At 43.5% G+C, this 26,497-nt stretch overlaps 1 protein-coding gene across 1 annotated transcript in view; it reads right to left on the bottom strand.

Annotated features, from left to right (window-relative positions):
* Positions 1–26,497, bottom strand: part of SIDT1 (SID1 transmembrane family member 1) — a 40,855-nt gene that overhangs the window by 10,073 nt on the left and 4,285 nt on the right. Inside the window, exons 2-15 of the mRNA XM_042867348.1 lie at positions 17,062–17,183; positions 15,960–16,130; positions 15,766–15,811; positions 13,384–13,485; positions 12,214–12,297; positions 11,550–11,643; positions 9,912–9,983; positions 9,441–9,534; positions 8,022–8,065; positions 4,680–4,751; positions 3,079–3,227; positions 2,572–2,645; positions 1,403–1,469; positions 336–409 (exon numbers count right to left, since the gene is read on the bottom strand). Coding sequence (XP_042723282.1) covers positions 336–409; positions 1,403–1,469; positions 2,572–2,645; positions 3,079–3,227; positions 4,680–4,751; positions 8,022–8,065; positions 9,441–9,534; positions 9,912–9,983; positions 11,550–11,643; positions 12,214–12,297; positions 13,384–13,485; positions 15,766–15,811; positions 15,960–16,021 — 1,034 coding nt within the window. The 5' untranslated portion in view covers positions 16,022–16,130; positions 17,062–17,183. The remainder of the gene's footprint in view (positions 1–335; positions 410–1,402; positions 1,470–2,571; positions 2,646–3,078; positions 3,228–4,679; positions 4,752–8,021; positions 8,066–9,440; positions 9,535–9,911; positions 9,984–11,549; positions 11,644–12,213; positions 12,298–13,383; positions 13,486–15,765; positions 15,812–15,959; positions 16,131–17,061; positions 17,184–26,497) is intronic.

Below are 26,497 nucleotides of genomic sequence, written 5' to 3'. Positions count from 1 at the left end.
GTAGAAAAATGCTGCACTGAAAGGACTATTCTGAATTGCTTTTCAGAGCTGCTTCTCTTTGAATACATGCAAAAGCATCCAAAGAGTACATAAGCCCACTACTGGTGGCAAGCAGTTTTGCTGGGGCAAACCTGGTGCCACATAGGCCTGGATGCACATCTTACTGCAACAGAAAGCCACTGCTGAGCTCAACTGAAAGCTCGGGGAGACTCTGCTCAGAGCCCTAAACTCTCAGTATTCTTTTCAGTGTGGTTGCTGTGAACCCAGTAAGGAAAAAACCCTGCCTAGGCACAGCATGAGGCACAAGGCAATAATGCAGTGACTGCAGGACTCACCTCAGCACCCCAAGTGGATGAGCACACAGAAAGTTGTAGTAGCAGATGTCCTGATTGCCTGTCACATTCACTACCTGGACAGAGTGGAGATGGGAGAGCTGATGTTAGCGAATCCTCTCTGTTTGAATGTCACAGTGCATGCACTGTGTTTAGACAAGTTTGATGTGCCATACTGCAGATACAGCACCTGAGGGCTGCAACTCTGCAGGCACTACAGCCTGCAAACAGCTTTTCAGAAACCACTGCAGCTTAGAGCCCACAGGGTCCTGAAAAGCAGCAAAGCTAGCAACAGCAGCTTAGGGTGCTTCAAACAGGACATGTGGCTGAGCCCTTGACTGCTTTGAAAGTCAGCTGGTCTTTTTGTTCTCTTTGCCTAGTTTAAGTGCTCAGGGCAGAGCAGGGACCACTTGCCACTGTTCCAGAAGAAAGTCAATGTGTAGAAGTGAAATCGGTTTGGAAGGATGGAAAGATGTATGTAGGGACCTGGAGGCAGCCCAGCAGTAGGACTGCCATAAGGGAGTACTGACATCTGAAAATGAAGATTTTATGAGTAAGAGCCAAGATGTTGCCACAGGCCACAGACCTGGCAGCACTCCTTACAGAAAACATACTTTGAGTTTGCATCCTGCAACAAAACAACACGGGTGAAAAGTAGGTCTGCTTGCAAATCTCTGAGTAACAGCTCAGGGCTATGGAAAACAAAACAGAAAAGAACACTCATATAATAGCAAACTGCGTTTGCTTTCAGCAGATCCCCAGAGAGGATAGCAGGTTCCTCCTGACTGCAAAATAAAACAGGCCCCAAATGAGGATTAGGAAAACAGAGGAGAGGGAATCTGCAGTCTCTGCTTTCCAGGCAGAAGCAGCAGAAACAAGCTCAGAAAGCTGAGCCAAGCTAGCAGAGTGATCAGAATCTGGTACAGAGAACAGCTAAAGTAATCTGCCCTTCAGAGACACAGCAGGATCCCCAAGTCATCCCGATTTTACTGCAACTGTCATTCCTGTTCCAGAGTAGGTTCAAAGGCAAGATGACACCAAATGCTGGTGACAGCCACAGGTTGACGCACCGTCTGGTAGGTGATGACAAGCTGGATGACTGGCAGGGCATAAAACACTGCAATGGTGATGATGTTCCTGTAGAGAGAAGGTAAGAGCAGCAGTTACAGCATTATTAGCACACACCCATCTCAGAGCCTTACAGTGCAAGTGGAGAAGTTTGTACACCCTGTTGCCTAAGGGCATACACCCTTCTCTCCCAGCCGCAGCTTTATAGCAGCTCAGATTACGATCCTCCTGAAGTAGAAGAAAAATGCACTTATGCAAACAGGAGGCAAATAGCAAGAACACAAGAAGAGTCAGGATGCTAACCACAAGCTTTTATATTTGAGTAGCCAAAAAAAAGAAAATTATTTGTGTCGGAAGGACCTTAAAGATAACCTCATTCCATACCCTTTGCCAGAGGCAGGGACATCTCCTTCTAGATCAGGCCGCCCAAGGCCCCATTCATCCTGGCCCTGAACACCTCCAGAGATGGAGCATCCACAGCTTCTCTGGGCAACCTGTGCCAGTGCCTCACCACCCTCTGAGTTAAGAGCTTCTACCCAGTGTCTAATCTAAACTTAAATCTACCCTTAGTACAAAGGGTAACTGTTTTAAACTATCACTACACTCCTGACAGAGCCCCTCTCCAGCTTTCCTGCAGTCCTCCTTTAGGTACTAGGAGGCCACAATAAAGTCTCCCTGGACTCCTGCTTCTTCGCACTGAACACCAACCTCTTTTGCTCCAGCCCTCTGACCACCTTCATGGCCCTTCTCTGGACCAACTCAAACAGATTCAGAGTCACATTTCTTGTGCTGGGAACCCCTCCCTGCAATACTCCAGCTGAGGTGTCACTAGAGCAGAGTAGAGGAGGACAATCATCTTCCTCAAACTGCTGTCCACACTTAAATTCCTCCTTCCCCAGTATGTTTCAGCACACTGCTTGTTACCACACTTTAAAAAGCTAATGAAAACCAGTAACTATTGCCAGGATCACATATGTATCAGCCCACAAATATCCTCATTTGAGGTACGTGGGATCTGCAGTGACTGCTTAGAACAGAGTGTAACAGGACAGCTGAAAGAATATCCTTCAAACTAAACTGTGGTTCAAAAGAAGAGCATGTGGACATCGCTAGAGAGCTTACAACTAGAGACTAGGTCCCAAGATCAGGCCTTACCAGTTTGTCTTCTTACCAAAAATAGATTTTGTATTTTTTGCTGACAATTCTTCTGTCCTTCCTGGACAAGTCTGACAGATACAGGAACACCTAAAACATTAATGGGAAAAGAAAGAGGGAAGAAAACAAACAAACAATAAAAAACACCAGAAAAGAACTAGTGAAAAAGCCAGGAGAAAAATCTCAATGTACTTATAAGACATGCATCTTGAGTCACTACTCCTACTGAATATCCAGTTACCATTGCACATAATTTTCTCCCTAGGCTGTCCCACCTCCTTATACTATCTTGGACACACTTGGATTCCTCCTCCTTTCTCAACTGTTTCTAACACATTCTGATTTTCCACATGAAGTCACTCACTTCAGCAGTATGCTTAGCACATCAGGAAAACTTCTTAGACTCTGAAAGAACACTAAGAAGCACATTCATCTCTATTAGATGAAATCCAGCGGAGCTAAGTGGAAAGTTAAAACCCACAGAGAGTGACTGGTGTTGGTCCTGGCCATGTGCCAGCCATACCTTTGTGCGGATGACATTTTTGTCACTTTCAATCTCTGGCATGGTGTCGAAGTCGCTCTCTTCCTCCACAGAGCTGTCTGTGTCAGAGCCTCCTGGTGGCCCATGCTCAGGGGAAGAAAACTGCCGTCCACCACTGGAGCTAGACTCATCTGGAGCAGGGCAAGAAGAAGGAAAAAAACAAACAAAACAGGCAGGGTAAAGGCTAAATCCCTCCAAACACAATAAGAAAGGTGCCCAGATATCAGCAACAATACACTGGGAAAAGCTGATATGGTCATTTCAAGGAAGAAACTTCTTCCTAGTCACAAACCACACAGTTTTGCTCTACTACTTTTCATCTCTAGCGTTTTCTGCTCTTTACTGGCCTCGGCTCTGAAAACCAGAAGTCTGAGACCAGCCATACAGCTCTAGAAAAAGCAGCAGGCTGTTCAGAGATCAGGAACACACTGACCTAGTTAATCTCCAGATTTTACATAAGCTTTAGGTCTCAGCCTTTCTAAACATACTGTAGAACAAAGACAAAAAAGGAAGAAAGTTGAATTTTCACAGGAAGCAAAGCATCAGCTTTACTCCCACTGCACACACAGTATTGGTCACCTGCAGGCTAGAGGGATATACTCACATTTCCAACTCGTTGGCTGAGCTTCCAGCCACTCCTTGCCCAGACTAGAATGAGCAGAACACAATCTTCCTCCTCATCTCCCAAATGCTTTTAAAGCATTTCAGGGGTTGAGGGAAGAGAAAATTAACCCTCAACTCTTTTCCATGACTTAGTTCCTCCTGAATTTTTCCCCAAACCCCATGAAGCTTCAGTTTTGTGTTTCTTCATTGAGTGTTCAGAGACATCCCACCTTCACAGCCCAATATCTGGGTCCCCAAGCTGTCAAATCCAAAAGATTACAACTCAAAAATCCACAGCATTGAACTGTTCAATACCAGTCCCTCCACAGTAGGGGAAATAGTTCCAAGGAGACTAAGAAATACTCTGGCAAAGGAAGGGATTTACCATCATCCCAGATTAGCAGGGATTTTTTTTTCCGCCCCCTCTTCTGCCAATGCAGAGTTCACCTATTAAACAGCATGATATTATCTCCCTGCTAATGAAAACGCTGGACCACAAGGAACTCTTGTCACTGTCCTGTCTACCTGCACACAAGCATTAAGCCTTCCAGTGAAGAAGCATGCTTGGGTCTAAAAACAGGCTCCATGAACTCATTACCAGGTCTGAGAAACTTGCTTGGAAGAAACCTTTCTCAAGTCCCTAGTCAGCCTGCCTGAAGCAGGACTACCATCAACACTTGTCTGATGACTGTGGCTTTGTCTAGCTGAGTCTCAGTGATGGAGTCTCTCTGAAAAGCTATTCCAGATATCTGCCATTTTTTGGTGGACATTTCCCTACCTTTTCCCCTACTCTTGAAGTGCAAAATCCCCAAACTGCTTCCTCCCGTGCCACCCATTTTAAAACACTTGCAAGCAGCTACTGAAGTAGCTTGTAACTTTATTCCCTTCTGGCCTTAAAGCACCAAATAATTGCAAATCTGTGCCTTCCCCTGTCCCAGACAGGGCCCTCCCTCTGTCTCCAGTTCTAGAAGACACAGTACCAATAGCACCATAGCTGCTTCCTTCAGGTGTGCTGGCTGTGATGGGATGCGAAGATGTCATAATCCCAGATCCTGCAACAGAAACAGACCCAGAAGAGCCAGTTAGCTTCACTGTAGTGCTTCAAAACATCTCTTAGGTGAACGCAAATAATTTGAAGAGCTCGAGAGGCTTGGAAAAAGCAGCATTTCTCCAAGCAGACTACACTGTCTCCCTCTAGAGTACACCATATGAAGGGGAAACCCTTACTTTGCAATATGAAAGACTCATTTCTTCCAGTCTCCTCCCAGAGACTGTCAGTCTGATTCACAAAAGCATAAGTATCCAGCACACAGCAGAGATCACATTACAGGGCTGCAAAACTTGGCAGATTATACAGCAAGTCCCATGGTATTCAGAGCACCCTTACGAGTTTCCTATTCTTCTCTTCCTTGTGTATTGGCCTACTCAAGTAACATTACCTCCAGTTAGACCTGCAAAAATCAGTCTTTGGCAAGACAGCTGCTACACAGTTTTAACTGAGTAAGGAGAAAGAAAAATGTTCCACGCTAAAAGTGCTTGTGATCTTGTGTTGGTGACAAGAGAAACATGTCTTTGAGGACTGACAAATCTCCACCTCCCTCCCACACACCTGAAGCCAGACAGGTTACACTGGGACTTCTCTCTCTTGGCCCTACACTCCTTTTTGTCTGGTGCCTGTTTGATCCTTGTGACAGGGCTTAGCTGCTGAATTAACAGCAAACAGTACAAACACAGCATGCTGAACACCCTCACACAGGGATCAAACCTCTCTCTTTCCAGAAGGAAAGGAGCAAGAGCAGTGACAACAGGACTGCACCTTCCTCTGGTGGTAAGCAGCAAGACTGGACCTGTTCCTTGTAAAGCGTCACAACAGCATTGTGCCAGTCAGCAGCAAAGTGGTACAGGACACAGCTCAGTTTTAAATTACTGCAGCCTTCCTCAGCCTGGCATTCCCAAACCATGTCTCCAGCTTCCTAGTATCTGACTTCTTCTACACTGACAGGCACATCAGACTCCTCTCTCCAGGTGCCAGCTCCAGGCACTTCTGTAACATCTCACATGGGTTTTCATAACACTTCAATTAACAACATAACAAATTAGCCCCAAAACCTGCTGCTGCTCAAGCCTTATTCCTCAGCAGGTGAGCTCCCACGCAGCAATGACATTAAAGTTTTAAGTCTAAATCACTCCTTTCCTTCAGCACGTTTTCTGCTCATTGTGCTGAGGGCAAGCACTTGATCACCATTTCAACTTTTTTTTAATCAATGCAACAAACAGCTAAGAGGATCATCTAAAGTGGGCAATGTGGCACAGACTAAGCACCCAAGAAAACAATAGGATATGCTGCAGTCACCCCACAATACATCCATTCACTTCTGAGCTGGGACATACTCATTGGAGGCAAAAGAAGGTATACCTTCTGCTCCTATTCTGCTGTGCAACACTCCATCTCTTGCAACACAGCTACCCTGCTGCTTTGAAGTCATTTCGAAATACAGATTACTGGGAAGAGTGCAAGAAAAGCATTTTTCCAGTGTTCACAGCGCTGAGACACATGCAAACTTCCTACTCTGATCATTCCTGTTCCACAAAGATGCTCCATTCTTACACTGGAGCAAGCTTTTTCCTCTCAAATGATGCATCAATCTTCTCTCCTGAATATCTCAGAATGGCTTGGTTTGGAAGGGACCTCAAAGCTCACAGAGTTCTAAACCCCAGCCATGGGCAGGGTCGCCACCCACTAAATCAGGCTGCCCAGCACCTACCCAACCTGGCATTGACTACCTCCTGTATGGAGGCATCCACAACTTCTCTGGACAACTCATTCCAGTGCCTCGCTGCTCTCTCAGTGAAAAAGTTTCCCCCTGACATCAATCTCCCAATAAAAGACCCGAATCTGGACACAGCAAGCACACCAGGGAGAAAATGCAGCCTGCCGTGTCCCTGCCAGTCACTTCAGACTCCACTCACCCTGTAATTTCAGTCCCACTTCCCAGAAGGAAAGTGAGTCAGCAAAGTAAATGCAGCACACTAGGTGCGGTTCCTCCAGCTATTGTCTCCATCTGGTAGTGATGATGGGGAAGGAGACAGAAGGTATCTCACCAAATTAAAAAAAAATAAAAAAGTTAACCACAAATGCCAGGCATTGGACTGGTGGCAGGAGCAAAAGGGACACACTGAGTCCCAGAGTATTCAAAGACATTAGGTAGATTAAGAATTCTCAGTTTCTTGGTGGGGGAAGAAAAAGGAAAAGGGACTGATGGAAAAGACAGGAACTAGGGCTACCATGGAGGAAAATGAATTCCAGTGGTTGGAAGAGAAGAAAATATAGAGCAAGCCAGCATGTCATGGACGACCTGAAGGACAGGGCAAATATGAGTTATCAGTCTACATGCATCAGTTAGACATGCTCTGAAAGGACACAGCTGAGAAAGAAAGAGCTTCCCCAGACTCCTCAGCAAATGCCCTTCACGCTGTTCCATGGCCCCAAGACCTGCTGTTGTGTCACAACAGGATCCATCCCCATGACATTCAAATGTTTTTAAAGCACTAATGCTAAGTAATGCTAAGTAGAAGATACGGGAGACTGAAGAAGCTTCAAGCTCTTGCTGCCAGATCATAAAGTCCTTCCATTCCCCAGGAGAGAAGTACAAGTGTTGATGCTTCTTTACCTCCAGACTTTGAATACTTTGAACTATTTTTAAGGCACAAAATATTTAAACAAAATGAAACAACCGGCCTCCCACACCTTGCCAGGAAGCAGAAGCCCCTAGTGCCCCCCATCCACATGACAGAAATTACCATCTTTCACCAGCAGCCTCTCAGATGCAGCCATGGTTTTGCAACACAGAAATCCACAGGATGTAGAAATGTGGGTGCAGCATAAAGCAAACAGAATCCAATACCAAAGTAAATAACACAGACAACACTAACAGTATTAATCATTCATTTACTGTTCTCTGCAAATCCCAATTAAAAACAAATTTAAATGAAAAAGTGAAGAGAAAGAGAGACTCTATACTTATTCCAGGCAGAGGAAATCCTAAGGAATAAGAGCTGGGGAAAAAACAAACAAACAAAAAAACACCAGAAAAGCAGAAATTGAAGTGCAAGTATCCAGACCATTATTTGGTGCAGCCTGCTTCAAATGACTTTCCTTGTAAGGGCAGAGAGGAATCTAATATCTCAGCAGCACCAGAGATTGTATGGTACATGACCAAGGAAGGAAGAAGAGTTGAAAGGAGAAAATACTTGACAGACTGCCTGTTTCTTGCTATGCCTAAGATCTATCTTGCTCACCTAACACAGAAAAGAGAGCTTACCATTCTCAGGACTCAATCTCTCAGCTGAAGCCTTCCTCCAAACCCTGAAAATAAGCAGACAGCACTCATGAGACAGGCAACAAATGCCATTGCCAGTCAGCCAGATTATCAGGATCATCAGCCAAAATGGTGTAAGCATTAAAACCAGAGGATAACAACAAAAACCCAAAAAAGAAGAAGAAAAAAGCAAAGACTAGACTAGACATGATTGCCATGACTGCTCACTGTCTAACTCTCCAAATTCTAAAGTAACAGAATTTTCCTTCTTTGGATATGCACCACAGGTAGGACAATTAGCTACAGGATCACTTCATCCTACACTGTTCACTATACTGAGAGAGACTCTCAGGCCACCTTCCCAAACCCAACTGTCCCACTCAAGGGACTGAACACATGAGAAACCACTGAAGTGAAAGGTGGCAGGAGCTAGAGCCATGCTTGATGTTGAAAAAATCAACACCATCTCTTTCAGCACAGATTGCCAAGATGCAGAAGGCAAGAAAGAAAAAAAAAATTACTTGCAGTAAGGAAAAAAAACCAACAAAAGTATGCATGTGTGCATGCACAAGCACATACACACCACTTCACTGAACTGCTGCAATGCAAAGTTAATTGAAGCAAAGTTTAGCCAAATATTCCATCTTGAATTTTTTTTCCCAAAACACAATACTTTTTAAGATCCCTTCTTTGAAGCAGTTGAAAACCTCTGCCATTCTGATTCTGAACATCTCCCTGAAAAATCAGTTCACACAAAACCAACCTGCTATTTGCCAAAGGCTTTTCTTAGCTCTTCTCACATCAACCTTTGTCCAGAAGGCCAGGGAAAAAGGTAGAAGAGATTCCCTCCCTCTTGAGCCTCCACGCTTTGGATGAAGGATTTGTTTAACTGCTAATACTCTCTACACAGGCAGCTGTGGCTGATCCCCAAAAACTCCACCATAATCCTCAACCTCAAGAGCACCTGCAGTTCCACAAAAATTTATCATCTGCTACTGGTTACTTCACCTGCAGGGGCAAATCTTACTTCCCAAGTGGGTTGCTGTCCCCTTTCTGCTCCTCTAGTCTAGATTTCATTGCAAGCAAACTTCAAGGTCACCACAAGCAAGTAACAATGGCTGGAATAGCCAGGAAGAGTTTTACTCTTCCCCCACTCCCAGGAGCAACCTGTCATGGCAGCTGTTCAGCTCAGTTATGGATATTCACAACAAAATTCCACAACAAAAGCCTAGGCATCAAGCTCTGGGACAGGGTATGCAGGTCAGGCAGGAAACTTTGAGACTCCAAGGCCACATTTTGGTCATTAACGCCTTTTAGTACTCAGTTCAGCATTTCAGAAAGTGCTCTGGTTCCCCAACGCCCTGGCACCTCTGAGGATAAAAAGAAACAAAAAGGCTGCTCTTGTAAATAGCCTTGACTTACCTGATATAGTGTATAAAAGCAACAACCACTGAGCCCACGTAAAAAGAGAGGAAGCTCAGGAAGCTGAACAACATGGCCTGAATGTAAACAGACTCTGAGGAAAGAGGAGGCAGCAGTTAGTTCACAGAGCAGGGACAGCCCTTCGCAGAGTCTGTGATCCTGCCCTAGTCTTCCCAACACCACTTGGTGGCAACGTGCAGGCCAAAGAGTAATTAAGACCCATCTGCTTTCTTCAAGAGGAGGTGCAAAAACCTTTTGCAAGGTTTGCCTCCAATTTCTCTGTCCCTCGTGTAGCTAGTGTGTCTATAACACAGAAGATCTTTTCAGGAGCTGAGATCTCTAAGTTAGCAACAGTTTCAGCTCCTCTGCTGGTGCTCTCTGCACCAACCCACCACTGGGCTGCCACCCAAGCCACATCCTCCTCCACAGAAGTGCCAGGTCCCCACCATAGAGCTGCAAAGAAATACTAACTTTTAATAGACGGCACAATTGTCACTTGAAGGTTCTTTGTCCGCTGTAGGTTCCAAGTACGGTTGACATTTCCTGTGAGATGCAAAGGTACAGTAAACAAAGACAATCAAGCCTTAAAGATCTCTGGCCCTGATCTCAGTTCTCTGTATTTGCAAAAACACCAGGGTCTGGCTTTTCAGTAAAAGCTTTGCATGGTTTTGCACCTTCCCCAGACTTGCCAGCTTTTTCCACGTTTTACCCCCCCTACTCCCTCCATCCACAACTTATTTTTCATACTAAAAAAACATGGTTGAGCTTTCCATAAGTTGCTCAAGTCTGAATGCTTAAATTCAAAAGTGCATCTCTTCTGCTCTTTGACTAGTTCCCAAAGAGCAGTTTCTCTCATTAAAGTAGCTCACATGCCATTTTTGCCTTGGACAAAAGGCTACAGGCAACACAGTTGTGAACAGGGAGCTGCTTCTTGTCCTTCAGCAGAGCTCAGCACACTCCACCAGTAGAGTTCTGCTGACAGCTTAGAATAAGAAAAAGACATCTGAAAAGTGACAGTTTGGGGAATAGTGTGTGGTGGTAGAATTGCAGGAGCCCAGAATATCTGTTGTCTGTCAGTTTGCTTTTTCAGAAGGAAGGAAACTACCAGGCTTTGAGGACAGGAAAGTCCCTGACCTAAAAAATATATATATAAAAATAAAACTCCAGCTTCTTGTGAGGACAGCTGTGCAACCACTCCAGTTTCAGCCATCACAAGAGTAACAGTGACCACAGGCAAGGAGGTGAATACATTTATCTTCTGCCTGGAGAAGGCACTAGAATCAATCTCTCAAAATTATTTCAACAAAATTATAACTATTTCCTGCTGCCAGAGGTATAGAGCTGCCACAGATTTCAAGATAGTAGTGGGAGTAAACGCCTTCTGCAAGACTGTTATCTGGGCTTCCATGCAGGCAGGAGAACATAAAAAAAAAAAAAAAACAGTGGGCAGGGGGAAGGAAGGAGAAGAACAAGAAAAAAAGCCATGACTAGCACTGCCTAGGTACCTCCATACCTTCCAAGATATTAGCGACTGTAACAATTGGACAGATTAACGCAGTGGAAGGGTGAAACGGGAATATAACAGCAAGGGGACCAGCACAGAAAGGATGGTATTTTACAGGAAAAGTAAATGCAATCACCCATCTCCAAAGACCTAAGCTCACAGAAAGGACTCCACAGGGGACAGATCTCCACACTGAGATCCTTCCATGGTGCCAGTCAGCCCTTAAATGGGGTCTAAGTGCAGCCAGGCTCCACTCCTTCCAGTCACACAGGGGAATTGCTTTCACCTGCGCTCCTAGGGATGACAGTCCTTTCCCCAGGTGATCAATCAGTGGTTCAGGCTGTGACTCAACAGCTCCCATACAGTGACCCCTCACAAAAATGCATAATCCCAGCAAGTCAAGTGCTGTACAATATGCAGACATTCCCTGCATGATAAAGACTTGTCAAGCTGCCTGTCAGCGTGTTTTTATTTCATCCTTCCTCACAGTTATCTGGATAGAGCTACCTGGTCAACCTGCACCCTCCCACAGTAAGGTTCCAAAGGTTTCCTGCTGCTCCATAACCCAGACAGACCAACAAAATCTGTCTCCCAGCACAACTTACCATGGATAGAGGAAGGCACAGAACCCCCACAGGCATAATCCTCTGGCTTGATGACAAACACAACAAAGAACTGCTCACCTGGAAAGTCTTTTCTCTGCACAGAGAAGACAAATCCATGAGAAGTGAAGAAGCCTCTCCCTCTGTACAATGCAGAGGTGGTGCTCCAAAAAGCAAGAGGTCAGGTTTTAATTGCTACACATACAGCAGCTCTACAGAGACCTGCCTGGTCTGAACAGAGACTGGTTTCTTGAGATGCTCACCTCATCCTTGATGACAAGCTGAGTTCACCTGTATTCAGTACAAGCAGTGGCCCAATGTAAGCAAACCAATGTTAATGCATTTCTTTTAATTAGTGGAAACAATCTACTGAAGCTTTGCTTATTAAAAGGCCATATCATCACTACTCAGTGGAAAAGACAAAGCTTCAACAGAAGATCCTTGATCATGGAGGTTGCAGCCATGCTGACCAATGGTCCCAACACCTAAGATGTCTACCCAACCAATCATAAGCAAAGTTTCATAATCTGGAGAAAATCTCTTCTTTAAAAAAAAGTAAATTAAAAAAAAAAAAAAAAGAGAGAGAGAGAACAGGACAAGACACTGAAAAGCATCACTGGGACAAAAAATATACATATATTAAAAAAAAAAAAAAAATCAGCCTCACCTGCACCGTTATGGCTGCCTGCTTTGTCATAGACTGGTAAACACCATTGAATTCCACATTATGGTCCAAATCATACACTGGGCACTGAAACAGACACAACTAAGGGTCAAGCTAAGCGTCAAGATAGGCACATAGGTGGATATGAGGTGACAAAAAGAACAGGTCAGCCAGGACTCATTCAGGAGTTAGAAAGGCTGCTCTGAAGACACCATTTGCTTGCACTCTTTCATCATCCTTACAGGAGAGCTGCAATTTAATCCTGATCAATCACTCTGCCATTCCCACAGAGCAATTTGTTAACTCAACTGTACATTACGTGCATTGCATGCTCTGTGGTCTGCACCATTTGCAGAGTGCTTGTTCTCATTTCAATCGTTTTCACTATAGCTCTTAGTTCTGTACCAGCCAGACTAAGAAAATCACCTGCTACTGTTTCCTCCTCTGCCCTTCTACCACTAAAGTACAGAAAAGTACAGCAGGAGTTGATGTTAGCCATTTATCTCCTAACTACAGGTCTTAAAGGCATATGCTGGGACAACAGAGCTGGTAGCCAGGGCATTTTGCACTTCTCACTGTTTTGCTCCTCCTTACATCATTCAGGGAGATAGGAAGTGAGGAGAAATGGGGGGGCTACTTCCCAGCTGTGAGCTACAACCAACCTCCCAGGAAGGGTACAGCTGTTACCCCCTTTCTAGGAAAGAGAACAAACAATTGTGAGAGAGAATAAGATGAAATGGAAAGGAGGATAGACCTCATGGCTAGAAATTGGAAGTCCTCCATGCTGTCTTGAGCAGGGAGAGAATTAAGGGAACAGCACTGTCTTCTTCCTTCGCTGCCAGCATCCCATCCAGTGTCACCCCACAGAGAAACAGATGTGTGGGCTGTTAAGCCTCACGAAAAGAGCATGATAACAAGTGCTCTGTGGACAGGCTGCAAAGGTACAGCTTATTCACTTATTTGCAATAAATATTTCAGGATGAGCTGCTAGAACTCAGTATCTGTCTTTGCCTCCTTCCCACAGGATTTTCACTCCTCCTTCAGAAACCACAATCATCACAGAAGGGCAAAGCCTTCCATAGGGTTTTTCCTCTCTGATGGGGCACAGAACTTCTCACTGATGGGAGCAGAGCTAGGCAGACAGCTCTTCGCCCTCCCCCTCCTCAGACTTACCACAATATCCTGAACAGAGACAACTGAGCATGGGTAGACTGCATCAGACACCACTTTAATGATGACTGAATCAACATCTTGAGGAAACTTGTACAGAAAATACTGAGGAGGAAACAGAATACTGAGAGTTACAGTCCAGAAATGACCCCTGCCAGTAGCTTCAAAGCTTCCCTAAGGCAAATCCATGGCCACATCTCTGCTTTGGGTTGGATGTAGCACGCTTGAACAAAAATTCAGATTTCAAATATTAGCACCTGATACTACAGAAGAGCAGATTAAACAGATACAGATAATTCTTATCTCCCTTTGGAGCATACCATTAATCACAGACATCTTCAACATGCAAGATGCAGCATAGCCTACAGACCCCTTAAGCTTTTTTCCACCTGATCAAGTTAAAGCAACTTCATTTTTATAGCCTGTTCCTTTCTACATCACAAAGAGCAATTTGCAGATGTTTCTATACTACTGTCTGGACTTTACATATGGAACATATCATGGAGTTCTATCTCAGATGGGTTGCCTCAAAGAGTGACGATGGAAAGTATTAAGTCAAACAGCTGAACTCAGTCAAGACTCCCATAAGTAAATGCTTGATACAAGACTACAGGATTTTGGTTTGTCTGGCTGGATGGTTTCAAGTGCAGCTGGGAAGGCAACAGAAGAGTTCTCTACTCACTTCAGCTTGGAAAATAATTCAGCTATAGCTCTGAAAAAAATTCAAGAGAGAATAGCATCTGGAAATATTCTTACTTTTCCTTCAGGCAGGGAATGCATGCTTACAAGCTTTGATCAGGTCCACAGGACAATCTTGTTGCATCAGGAGATGCCTTTCTTCCCCAGTCCCTGCAGGGGCCTTTTCAAATTTGGGCAAAAAATGTCCCAGGGAACATGGCTATTTGCAAATTTACCCAATAAAATACAATAACTGCTGGAGAATCAGAGTTTCATTGCTCACATCAGTGGGCAGGCTTTCTGCAAGGGCTCCTACTGTCTTGCCCTGAGAGCTCAGTCTCACAGGCATGACGACCTCAAGGGCCTGATGGGGTATCTCATGGGGGATGCAAGGCAGATAACTGTCAGCAACTACCTTCCCATCCTTCCTTATGGTCACTTGCAGTTGCAAGATCTGTTACTTCTGCAGCCAAGGCATGCACAGCCTACAGGGAAGGGAGCTACTGTGGCCAGGTAGCTCCTATCATGTAATAGGCATTGCCACTTGGCAAAGACCCTTTATGTAATACAAAACTGGATTATATAAAGCAGAATTTCCCTGCTCCCTTCCCAGGAAGTAAGAAGGGACTGCAAGGATAGTGGTAAGTCAGAAATCATTCAAGCTTTCCCTAGTTTGTCTATTTCTACTAAAGCATTTATTCCCACCACCGTACTCCAAGCACTGCTAAAGGAGCTCTGGCACTGAGATCACAAGTCCTCACAAAATGAAATAAGATTCCTTGAGCAGACAACAGTTTATCTTTGCGAAGCAACTATGCTAAATCCTAGGTTAGATCCTCAATACTCAGCATTCAAGTTACAAAATGTTAATTTAAAAGAGATTTTATAAAAGAACCAGTATTCTCTACATCTCTACAGAATAAAATGCTGTATTCATAGGCCACACAACATAAGATATTTGAGAACAGATTAACTGGGATGCTTGATAATAGGAGACTTAAAAATAAGTGGCATTACTACCAGTGATTGCAACAGCAAAAACAGAGTACCAGATAGTCTGGGTAAATTACATAACCTCCCATCTCTGCAACCTCCTGTATAACTATAGCTACTGTCAACAGCATTTTCATTCAACGGAGGACATGTACTTTCTGCAGGGCATTAAACAAGGTTGTTTAGCTGAATGTGCTGTAAATGTGAGCTTTCTCTACTGAGCTAATAACCAGATTTATCAGCCACTTCATTTACCACCTCACATCTTGACTTGCTACCCTGAACAAGAAATAGCACTTTGAGCTCCGCTGTACCTTTACAGCAAATTTGTTTTTTTCTGATGAAGGATTGCATCTTAACAAGTCCTGCCAGAGCAACTGAACCACTGCTGCCTGGAATTAAACATTAGTGCACACCATCTCACTTCCCAAGAAAGCACAGTAGGCCTATGGTCTCTGGAATTTCCTGAACTACAGATACCATTCATTTGCTCTCATCATAGTTCTTAGTTCACTTAATGGTTTTGCAAGAGGACCCAAACATGCTGCTACCTCTTCACCATGTCCACAGAAACAGTTCAATAGGAAGGAAACTCCCCTGCATCCTAGGAGGGAAAGAACCTAGTCTGATAAGGCTTTCATCATCTCTAACAAAGGATGATGTGAATCATTTAGATATGGAAAGACATAAGAAACACTAAGCAAGACTCCTTACCTGGGGCTGGGAAGGGCTGGCAGTGAAGTTAAATGGCTTGTTGGTCCTAAAAAAGAAATACCAGCATATTTCAGAGATGGAAAGTAACACAGAGAACCTTTAGAGTAAGGAAGGGAAGGTTAGGTAGAAGGACCAAATCCCTGTATGACAGATACATGAAGCAATTACACTTGTATTCATACATCCCAGCTTACTCGAGTTGGAAGCTCTCAAGTCTGGTCACTAGCAGTTCATATGCAATGTTAAATGGTGCCATAGAAGCAACATCCACAAATATGATCTGGTCAGATGGTCCTGTCTCAGGTGCTGGCTCAGACGGACAGAGAGTCCGACTCACTTCTTGGTAATTGTAGGTCCTCTGATAGCTGTAACAGCCAGGAGAAGGAGGGAGGGATGGAAAGCAAGAGTCAGCAGTTAAGACATTGCTTCATTGTACTGCAAATGATATGATTTTTCCCTGCTTGCATAAATTAAATACAGGTCTTAGCCTTTCAGCTTGTTCTGTCTTTCATTCAAACTCCACCTCTGTTGCCTTTTGTGGTCTGCACATAGGACTGGCCACTCTCAGTATCTTACTTTCCCCAAGACTGCCTGTGCCATCTGCTGGTTTAGCATTTCTGCCACTTGCTGGGTTCACAAAGAACACCCCAAGAGAGATGTTGTTGTAACTATTCCCTAAATCAGACAAGACGCTGCAGACTTCCTGCTACTTAGTGCCTGTATTTCGCTTTCAGGCTGAAGCTTTACATCTCACATGGTCTAAGGTGCCCTCAGAGTTTCCATACTTACAGCCCCACTAGCACTGAGGTTGCTGAGGCAACACAAAAGGATCACAAAAACAAAGAAAATATCCCCAAAACAAATCACCAACCTCAACCGTGCATGAAAAACAGAGGAGAGACCACACTCCCCAAATGCACTGCAATCCAGTAGTTAGGGGGCTCTGACAGTTTTTTTTCCTCCAAGGCCTGGTCCAAACTAAAGAATAAGAACTACCTGCATTCAGCATAAGCAACTGTGGAAATAACAACAATGGCATTTGTAAACTCTTCTGAACAATGGCATAGGCAGATCCACAGCAGACATACTCCTGGTACTCTACATGTAGCTGAGAAACCAAAGCAGACTGCCAAATTAGAGGTTATATACCAAATTTCTGTGTTCAACTGACAGTGATCAATCATGGTTTGCAACCAAACTACTCCCACATGCAGCAAGAGCTAGCACCAAAAAGAGGCTGGTGCTGGATATAAACGGTAGCCCGACACATTACAAGGCAGAGGTCCTAGTACTCACAGGCCTCGAAAAATTAGTGGGACCTGCCATGACAGTACTCCCTTCTGCTGACGTACTACAAACAGGACAGGGTACTGGAGATTCTCCGAACTGCTGTTCACGTAGACACGCACTGCATCTACCTGTGAAAAGAGAGAGTACAGGTAGGTATCAGCAGATGCAAACAAAGACAGCTCCAAACCCAGGTGAGAAGAGTCCACCTCTTCCTCGGGGTGACCTAGATGCTGGCAACATCCACAGGGGAATGAGCAGTTTGCCACTGGCCCAGTTACTCAGAACCAGAAGTCACTTAAGAAGCACCTCATTGCTGCTGCTCTTATCAGGGTCCTGCCCCAGCCCACAGCTGACTTTCAGATAAGACACAGTGGACAAATGCAGCAAATAAGAGAAAAAGAGGCCTACTTACCTGATTAGGGTATATAACCAAAATAACTTCTGTTATAAAATTAAAGAAATACCCAAGGCTATAACTAGAGTTTCCTTGCTTGAACTCTTACATTCCCAACCTCAATCAACAGTACTGGGGAAGTCACAAAGATGACTTCATAATGAATTCAAAAACAATGATGAAAAAAGCAGGTTAGGATTACTGTAAACAACACTGAGATGACATTACTCCTATTTTATTAACTGATGTAAATATGGGTAAGTGCCCTCAACAGGCCAAGAGAAGCTGCCTGGGTTTCTGAGCAAGATTTCTGGCATGGCCTACTGCACCAGCAACTGACATATTGCCTTCCACTCTCTAGCCACCACATGGCTGCAGATACGGGACAGCAGTGGAAAAGGCAGTCTTCACTTCACTATTTGCTTTGAGAAGTAAGCAAGCAGTCTGCATAGGCTCCGTTTTTATTTCAGAAGGAACATCTTGTTCAGCTTGCTCTCCAGTGCTGCATGCATTGGTCATGAAAACAAGGTATAAACTTGTATGGTTCATCAGAAGACACATCTTGATGAGACGTTATCAGTTGGTAAAAAGCGTATCAGGTAGATAATATCCACACATTTTAAACCCACCACAACTTGTCTAGTGACAATATTTTAACTTGTGAAGAGAAGGATTCATCAGATAACTTTCTGTTCTCCATACATAGGGAAATGCCACCTTCTGAAATGAACAGAGGTGGCCGGGCACAAGAAGGGCAGCTATGCTTACAATGAGGATGCTAGAAAGGTTCAGCGTAAGGGTTTTGCATATACTCTCAAGTCTGAAGGAAGAAAATTTCCTATTTATTCCTGTTTAGTGATTCTAAGATTGTGTGGGAGTTTTGTTTACTGGAATAAAATACTTCTTTCTTGAAAGCCATAATCATTATCAATTTTCCTGCCATCATCACCATATTTCAGCATCTATAGCAACCAACTCCTAAAATAATAAAACATCATCAGAGATCTTTTAATTAAAAAGCTTCTGAGATTGAAGGACATTGGACTCTTTTGCCTTTGCCTTACAGTTTTCTAAATCTTTGCAATACTCTTTTGCTGCACCTCTGAGCTTTTCCTTCTGTCCACAAGAACTACAGTTGCAACTTCATTTCCAAGTAAAGTGAATTTCACACAAGGGTGCTAAAATCAAGTGAAGAAAAACTACCACAAAGCAAGACTCACAGGTAACACTTGACGGGCCAACAAAATGGGCCACTGTCAGTTGGCACAACTGGAAGATCAGTCTGCAACTTCCTTGGTCTCTACCCTGCTCAGCCTGGGGAAGCAAGCCAGTTTGTGTCAGTATAACTGGGAACTCACATCAGACACCTGGAAAATAGTACTACGGTGTAATATGTCCTTAACCATCACAAACACATGAGAAACATTGGGAAATGGTCTTCTGCACTGACTTTAACAACATAGATTATGCTTATGCTACAGTTAATTGAGTTTAGTTCAGTTGTGTAACTGGAAAAATTTAACAGTTGAATCTCTACTTCCATATTCTCAATTTAAGAACTAAGTAGCTGTTTGAAATATAGTAGTATTAAGAACAGGGAGTACTACTTTCACACAGAAGTGAAGGTAACGTATGAGTAAGAATGTTGTTACTTCTCACCTCACACCTTCTCTCAGTAAACTAAGTACTTTCAATACTGATTCTAAAATAAAATGAGGTACATAAACCAATTTACTGGCTGTTTAGAAAATGTCAGCCAAAAGGAAAAAAAAGACTTCTTCTGAGGTGTCTACGGCATAAAGCTCTATCTTTGTCATTAGAAAGAATAGCTTTTGAGATCCATTAAAATATTTTGGGGATAATCCTATGACTTAGGCTCAAACCCCTTGGAAATCCCAGTTCTTCCCACTGTCACACCGCAGTGCAAATACTGAAAGGCACTTATTTTCAGTGATGCAATATTTCTCAACTTTCTTACATGATTTGGCTTGCACAGGTTAAGAATACACACTACCTGCATTTTGTCCTGTATAGTCTGATGAGCTGTGGCCATGTAACCAAATACTGTTCCATAATCAGAGAGGTACAGCAGTGCCAATGCAAGACTGAAGAACTAATTTAATATCAGTATTTCATAATTTGAGACCTTCACTAGACATTTGATGTGATCTTGAAATTCTGTTTGTCCAGTTTGTAGAATGCCTAGATATTAACAAGTGGTGGGAATACCGCACTAAGACACAGCCCTGAACATTTCTACATATGGTATAAAAAAAAAGTCTGTAAAATATTAAGAAACCAAACAAAGCAGGGCTCTCAGAGTCCTATCCAAAAAGGAAGGTATTTCTCCTCAAGCACAGTTTGCAGTGCATGTATATCTTCACCAGATACTTCTCTGTGTATCCCCATCAGATGTAGGGAACACTCTCTGCTTCACAGACAATCCAAGTATCACATAGGCTGGCAAGAGTGACCAGAGCATACCCCTTTTACCTAACTCATCTTTCATTCCAGACAGCCTAGAAATAAGTCTTGTTTCCACAGCCATAAACTAATTGTGGTTGAAAGGGATCTCTGGAGATCACGTAGTCCAACCTCTCAGCTCAAGTAGGTTTAGCTGGAGCTGGCTGCTCAGGACTCAGCAAGTTCTGGGTATCTCCACATATGGAGACTTCACAAAGTCCCAGGCAACTTGCTTGTGTCTCTGACCGTTCCCATTATAAAATAAATAACCTGGGCACTAGACCTAGTCTTCCAGATGTGAAAGCTATGCAGCTTTCTAACTGCCAAAAGTTGCTCTGTAGAGCATACTCTGTAATTAGAAGATAGAATCAGATCTGATAAGAGCTTCCTGGAAAAGCCCAACAGCAAAGCTTCTCGTCCAGTGACTTAATAGCAGTCCACTCACTTTTACCCTGATACCTTCCTCCTAACCTCAACATCTGTTACTGAGTCTAAGCATTTTAGTTTCCTGGGAAAAGAAAGCTAATTAAAACTATAGCTCCAGGTGTAATAATACAGCTGAAAAATATTTTAAACTGGATCCACATTGCAGTTCAAGCCTCTAATCCTCCTTGCAGGGCAACTGTAATGTCCCTGGGCATGAGTTCCTGTCCTTATATGCCCAGGGTTACACACTGCCTTCTCTTTGCTGTTGACACAGATTTCTCTCCTTACCCTGTAAGCAAGCACACTAAGCACAACCTTTTTTCAGGTCTCATGGCACTTCCAGGTTAGACATCCTATCAGTCTGAAGAGAGAGAATCCAAGGCTGAATCCAAGATGTTTACTTAACTAAGAATAATATTAATTCATTCTGTTAAGGACAGCCCTTCTGTTTTGGCAACAGCCATCCCAGATGCCTGCACCGCCTTCTCAGGCCACCAAAGGCTTTTTCAAGTTTTATCTTTCACCAACATCCAACTTCTGAAAGGCTTCTGATATTGCAATGGCACGCTATGTGCCCACAGCAGAAATCCCCATTTTAATGATGCAGAGGTTCAAGTGTGCAAAAAGAGGTAGAGGGCAACAGGCAGTGAGTTCAGAGCTGAATTGTGTATGAACTGAGATATTCAAAGCTTAAGGTCTGCTCACTGTACATTTTCTCCTGCATGACATTCAAAAGCATCAGGCCAAGAGAGACTGGGCTATAAACCTGCAGCTCACAGCTCAGTCACTCTCCTGCTGCAGAACTGCACAGCCAAGAAGCTACCTCAGCTGCAAGCACCTAGTGATGCATTTTCCACTCCAAGTTGCATCCACCAGACTCTTTTCAGAAGTTGTCCAACTATTCTTCCTTCCACATGACAGACCTGCAGCCCTCTGCTGGTCAGGACTCGAGCATCCCCCTCTCCCGTATTGACGCTCTGCTGATATTTCACCTTGAGGGAAACCAAGCCTACCCAGCCTCTTTTTTCAAATGCTGGCAGTCATCAAAGGTTCGGTCTTTGCAATCAGACCTGGAAGCAATTTTGCTTACATTTACGGTTGCATGAATTACTGATCTGAAGATTTTTTACAAAATTAGTGGAGCTGATCTCCCACAGATGATACTAGAGCTTTGGTGATTGGCCCTTTGAGGAGAAGAAAGAAGGTCAATTTCCTATGCAGAGATCCAGCAGTCAGATCCATCGTTCAGCTTTGCTCTCTCCATGTAACTAAGCCGAGCATACACCTCTGTTTTGCTCCTATTTCCATTTTCTTGCATTATTGCTAGCACTAAACTAGTGAGAAACAGGATTGCCAGGAGGCAGGATTCTCAGGACTCAATGTTCTTTAAAATCTAAACGTTTAATCTCACTTTTTACCCACGTGAAAATTGGTATATGCTATATAAAACAGTTTCCAAGCCCAGGACACAGTCTGCTCTCCCACTAAGTCTCAGGGATACAGCAGCAGCCCCAGCAGCGCAAAGCCTGACATAACACCTACTCCTCCAAAATGATGCAATACAGCAGATGGGATGTGTAGGTTTGGCCCACAGGTATAATAAGGTCCTAGTCAATGATTCCCTTGAGATCCCCCCCATCATTTATATCTAAGGCTGGGGATACCAAAGCAAAGAGCTCAGCAGAATTTAGGTACAATTATGAGGAAGCTTGGGAAAGTAGAGAAAGAATCAGCATTAAACTTCAATATTATGGCTTCTCTCATTTACTGTCAGCCACTGTCTGAGTCTGTGCTACAGAATGTAAAGAACCCTAACTAGCATCTTGAAAGAAGACATTTTGCTTGGCAGGTGAACTGTAACAAAAGCATCACAAGAGACAGGGATAACAATGTAGTACCTATGACCTGACATTTGCATTTTCAGGCCTTGTGCCAATTAATTGTCTTAAACATTTAGTCCACATTTTGCTTCTGGTTTCTATTGCCTGAGTATCTTCTGAATACAGATGATAAACACATTTGCATGCAACACATTTAAGAACCTTACCACTGAGCCAGTGCATTTGGCATTTGCCTCAAGGATATTATCTCCAGAAAAGCATTTTAGAAGAGTGGGAAAAAGGCAGGAAGGAAGGAAAACAAAGTGATTTATTAAGTTCAAATATTTAGCCTCCTTCTATACCTCTCCAAAGATCATTTATTTTCAAGAATTAGCAGTTCTGACACAAGAACCAACAAGGATCACTGCTTCTATTATATACATGTTTCTCTCAGGACACAGAAATAAGACTCTATGTATGTCAAAACAAGGAGAAATCCAGACAGAAAGCAGAAGTTTTGCCTCTTGCAGTAATAATTCCTCATCGCAGAACAAAAGACTGTGAGATTCCTCTGCATCCATCCCTTCTTACTTAGCACTGGTGAGGTGAAGCTTTGCATAGACAGCCACAGAATCACAGAATGGCTTGGATTGGAAGGGACCTTAAAACCTGACCATGCCACTAGCAGAGTTTTCACTCATTAGATCAGGCTGCCCAGAGCCCCATTTGAATCAGCCTTGAGCACCCCCAGGGACTGGGTAATGTTCCAGTGTCTCACCACCCTTTGAGTAAAAAAATTCCTTGCAATTTATAACCTCAATTTCCCCAATTTTAGTCTAAAGCCATTCTCCCTTGCCCTATCACTATCAGACATGCAAAAAATTGGTCTTCCTCCCATTTATAAGCTCCCTTCAAGTACTAAGAGGCTACAATGAGGTCTCATCAGAGCTTTCTCTCCTCCAAGCTTAACAAGTCCATCTGTCCTCCATCATACCACTGCTGAAGGACTTGCCTTAGGACCAGACATCCACTAGTACCACAGAAAAACAGTCACCTTTCCCTTCCCCACATACAAGCAAAGAGGCTGTCACAGTATTTCATTTATACTCTCCCAGGTAAAATCCACACCTCCTGCAGATGCCTGCAGTTGGTTCAAGGAGGAACAGGCCACGCTGCATCCTGAGAAATAACTTCACAGTGCTACCCTTTGCGCTGCAGACTTCCCTCCATGCATCCCTTCTCATTGCTGAGCCCCTGCCATGCACATCCCCATTTACCAATCAGATTAGCTGAAGTTCTGTTTCTCAGATGACTGTACATGAACTTTTTTTTCTTCCCCCCCTCCCGCCATCCTCTCAAGGTTTCAAGGTGGACAGAGCAGTTGGCTGAATAGAGACAAGTTCTCAGCACTACATTAAAATGTGTTAGACCAGGAAAGACAAATATTTGCGTTTTCGCTCTATCACCTTGGAGATAGGGGGAGAAAAAATAAAAGGGAGAAATTAAAAAAAAAAAAAAAAAGAAAAGAAAAAACCCATACATCTGAATTCCTTTCTCTGGATGGGAACAGGCAGAAAGAGCTGGTTCCAAACTCTCACAGCTGAGCAGGACCAACATGGCTGCAAACATTAAGCAAAATAAACTGAGCTCTTGTTGACATGAAAGAGTCCTTGGATTGATTATTAAGCCTGCATTTCCCACAGAGATTACACATCAGCTTAAGACTGACTGCACGGCTGTGAATTTATGGGCAGGCGGGAGGCTGCAACAACAGTTTCTGCTGCAAGCAAAGGTTTTTGAGAACACCAGATTCCTTCCCACCACCTCACACTACGCGACACTTCTGGATCATGCCTGGGCTTTGCCACATTCCTCAAGGCACCCGCACACAAACTGCTCCATGCAGCACCTTTGGGAATTTTCTGTCCACGTTGCACCAGCACCTGATTGTGGGCCTGGTGAGGCACTGAGCCAAACCAGTGGGCAGGGAACACGGACAGCAAGCAAACACAGCCTGCTGGTTACAGAGGGAGGTCTCAGGCCAGGATACATGCACAGAAGGGTTTGAACTGCTGCATTCTGCTGGTACAGAAGGAAGTAGTGCTCTGCTTTTGATACAGATTGTGGAATTGAGTAGGGTGCAGCCAGGGAGGCTAGACAACTGAGGTGGTGAATGAAGCACGTACCCGTAAGTGTCCAACTTGTCTGCTCTTCTCACAGCCAGCCCAACCAAAGGAAACAGAGACCCCAACAGAAAATAACTACAGGTGTGACTGCAGATCCAGAACCCCTTCCTGCTCCCTTGCAAGATCTGAGCATTACTACTCCCGAAGGCAAAAACATGTGGAGCACAAAGACGACTCTGGATATTTCAGTCATACTCATGTAATTGTTCCAGGATGAATACTTTCATTTGGAAGTTCTACTTGGTGTAAATATGCTCAGTGCAGATTTATGGTCTGACACAGACATTCTCATGAGTTCACTTGTTTGCAAAACTATCTGTGAGCATAAATGGAAGAAAGACAAATAGTAAACATGCTAATATTTATTATTTTCCTTTTTTTTTTTTTTTTAATTATATTCTCAAACCAATGTTACTAGGGAAACTCTAGGACAAGCAGAAGGAAAAAAAAAAAACCAACTAGCAGTTGCCACGCTGTGTGAAATAGCTACCTACTTCAGATTACCCTTAGATTTCAGGGAGGAGAAAGAAAGAAATCCTTCTTTGAGCAAACTATTCTCTAATAAACAGCATCTTCCCAGCCCACAGAAGCTGAAACTCGGAGCTAGAACAACCCTTTAAACAAAGGAGATTTATAACCTTTCTTGATCTCCCCCCAGCACAAACTCAGTGGTAACTGCAGATTACCATCACAATACAAACATCTTGTTCTGATCCTAAATTCACTACCTCAGTCACACTGATATGGATTATATCTCCTCCATGTTTTTTCTTATTTAACCACTCTAATTTGTTCTAAGCCTCATTGGAATAGCTTTTTTCTACATCCAAACAAAAACATCAGCATAGATAGAGCTAAGAGGGCTGTTCACGAAATCCTCCGTGTTTCTATAAGAGCACACAGCAGGAAATAATGTTCACTTATGCAAGCATGCTAAACTGTATTCTCCAACTAAGCAGATGGCAGACCCTTGCAATACAGCTTTCACAGACTGCACTTTCATTCCCTGAATATCCCCTGAAATAGCAGATGAGGTCTGCATGGGAAAAGAAATACCTTCCTACCCAACAACTTCTGCACAAGTTATCTAAGGACATTTCAGCCTTCACTTACAGAGCAAATGTTTGTGTTATAAATCATTACACTGTTCTTGGAAGGAATTCAAACCAGGAGATGAGTTTTGATTAAGTTACTCTTTTTCAGAGCTTTTTTTTTTTTTCCTTAATCTAAACACCAGGGAAATAGAGATGAAAAAAAACCAATCCACTTTGATTCTAAGTAACAGAACAGCCCTACGAAAGAAAAAAAATAATAATTTAAAGACTGAAAGACTTGAGTCATCCCGTTTTTGCCAGTGCTAGAGCCTTAAAGACCAGGTTTTCTGTTGCAGAAAACAGTCAAGCTTGCATTTTCAGCAGATTCCTGCATCATTTCTCCCAGTTTACTTTTGCTGATTTTTGTAAGCAAGAGCTTTTGGCATGACTCCATACAGAGAGAGACCCCAGTGGAAAGTAATCCCTGTCCTGGGGTGGAACAGAGATTGTTTGTTTTCTTTCATGCAAACAAGTTACACAGCAAAAATTGTTTCAAAGGGATTCTGTCAAACCTCGCTGGGTTTCAGACACCACAAATTATAATTCTTTGATTTTCTTGGTTTTAGGTGCCTTGTTTATGCCTCGCAAGGCATTTAATTTAACATTAGACTCCAAAAAAACGATGAGCTGAGGTTCTTCCAGTATCCTACAGTGAACATGGTAGATGCAGCAACCAAAATGCAACAGTGCTCATATCCTGGGTAACCTGAAAAACAGGAGCTCTGTTAGCCTTTAGAGATCTCCTTCTCACTCAAAAGCTTGCAGTCTTCCCAGTTTATTTGATTTTTACCTGCATCTCAAGAGCTTCCACTCAGCATTAGGGAAAAGACAGCACCTAACCTATTCCCCTCCCTATAGCCCAGGTTCTGTCTCCGAACAGGAAACTAAAGTTTTACTGCATGCATAGTAGAGCTGTGGGTTGAAACTTGGGCTGTAGCCAAGACTAACATCGCAAAGAAGACAAGCAGGAATGCAAGAGAATACTTCAAGCCCAAATAGTCCTAAACATGCAGCCTAAAAGCAGCTCAGAACCTGCACCAGGATTCTACCAGAAGATCA

The sequence above is a fragment of the Lagopus leucura genome, unplaced genomic scaffold (genome assembly GCF_019238085.1).
Source record: "Lagopus leucura isolate 7727_CA_CO unplaced genomic scaffold, USGS_WTPT01 Super-Scaffold_100001, whole genome shotgun sequence".
NCBI lineage: Eukaryota > Metazoa > Chordata > Aves > Galliformes > Phasianidae > Lagopus > Lagopus leucura.
Note: the sequence above shows the minus strand (reverse complement) of the source record. Positions and strands in the feature narration are given on the sequence as shown.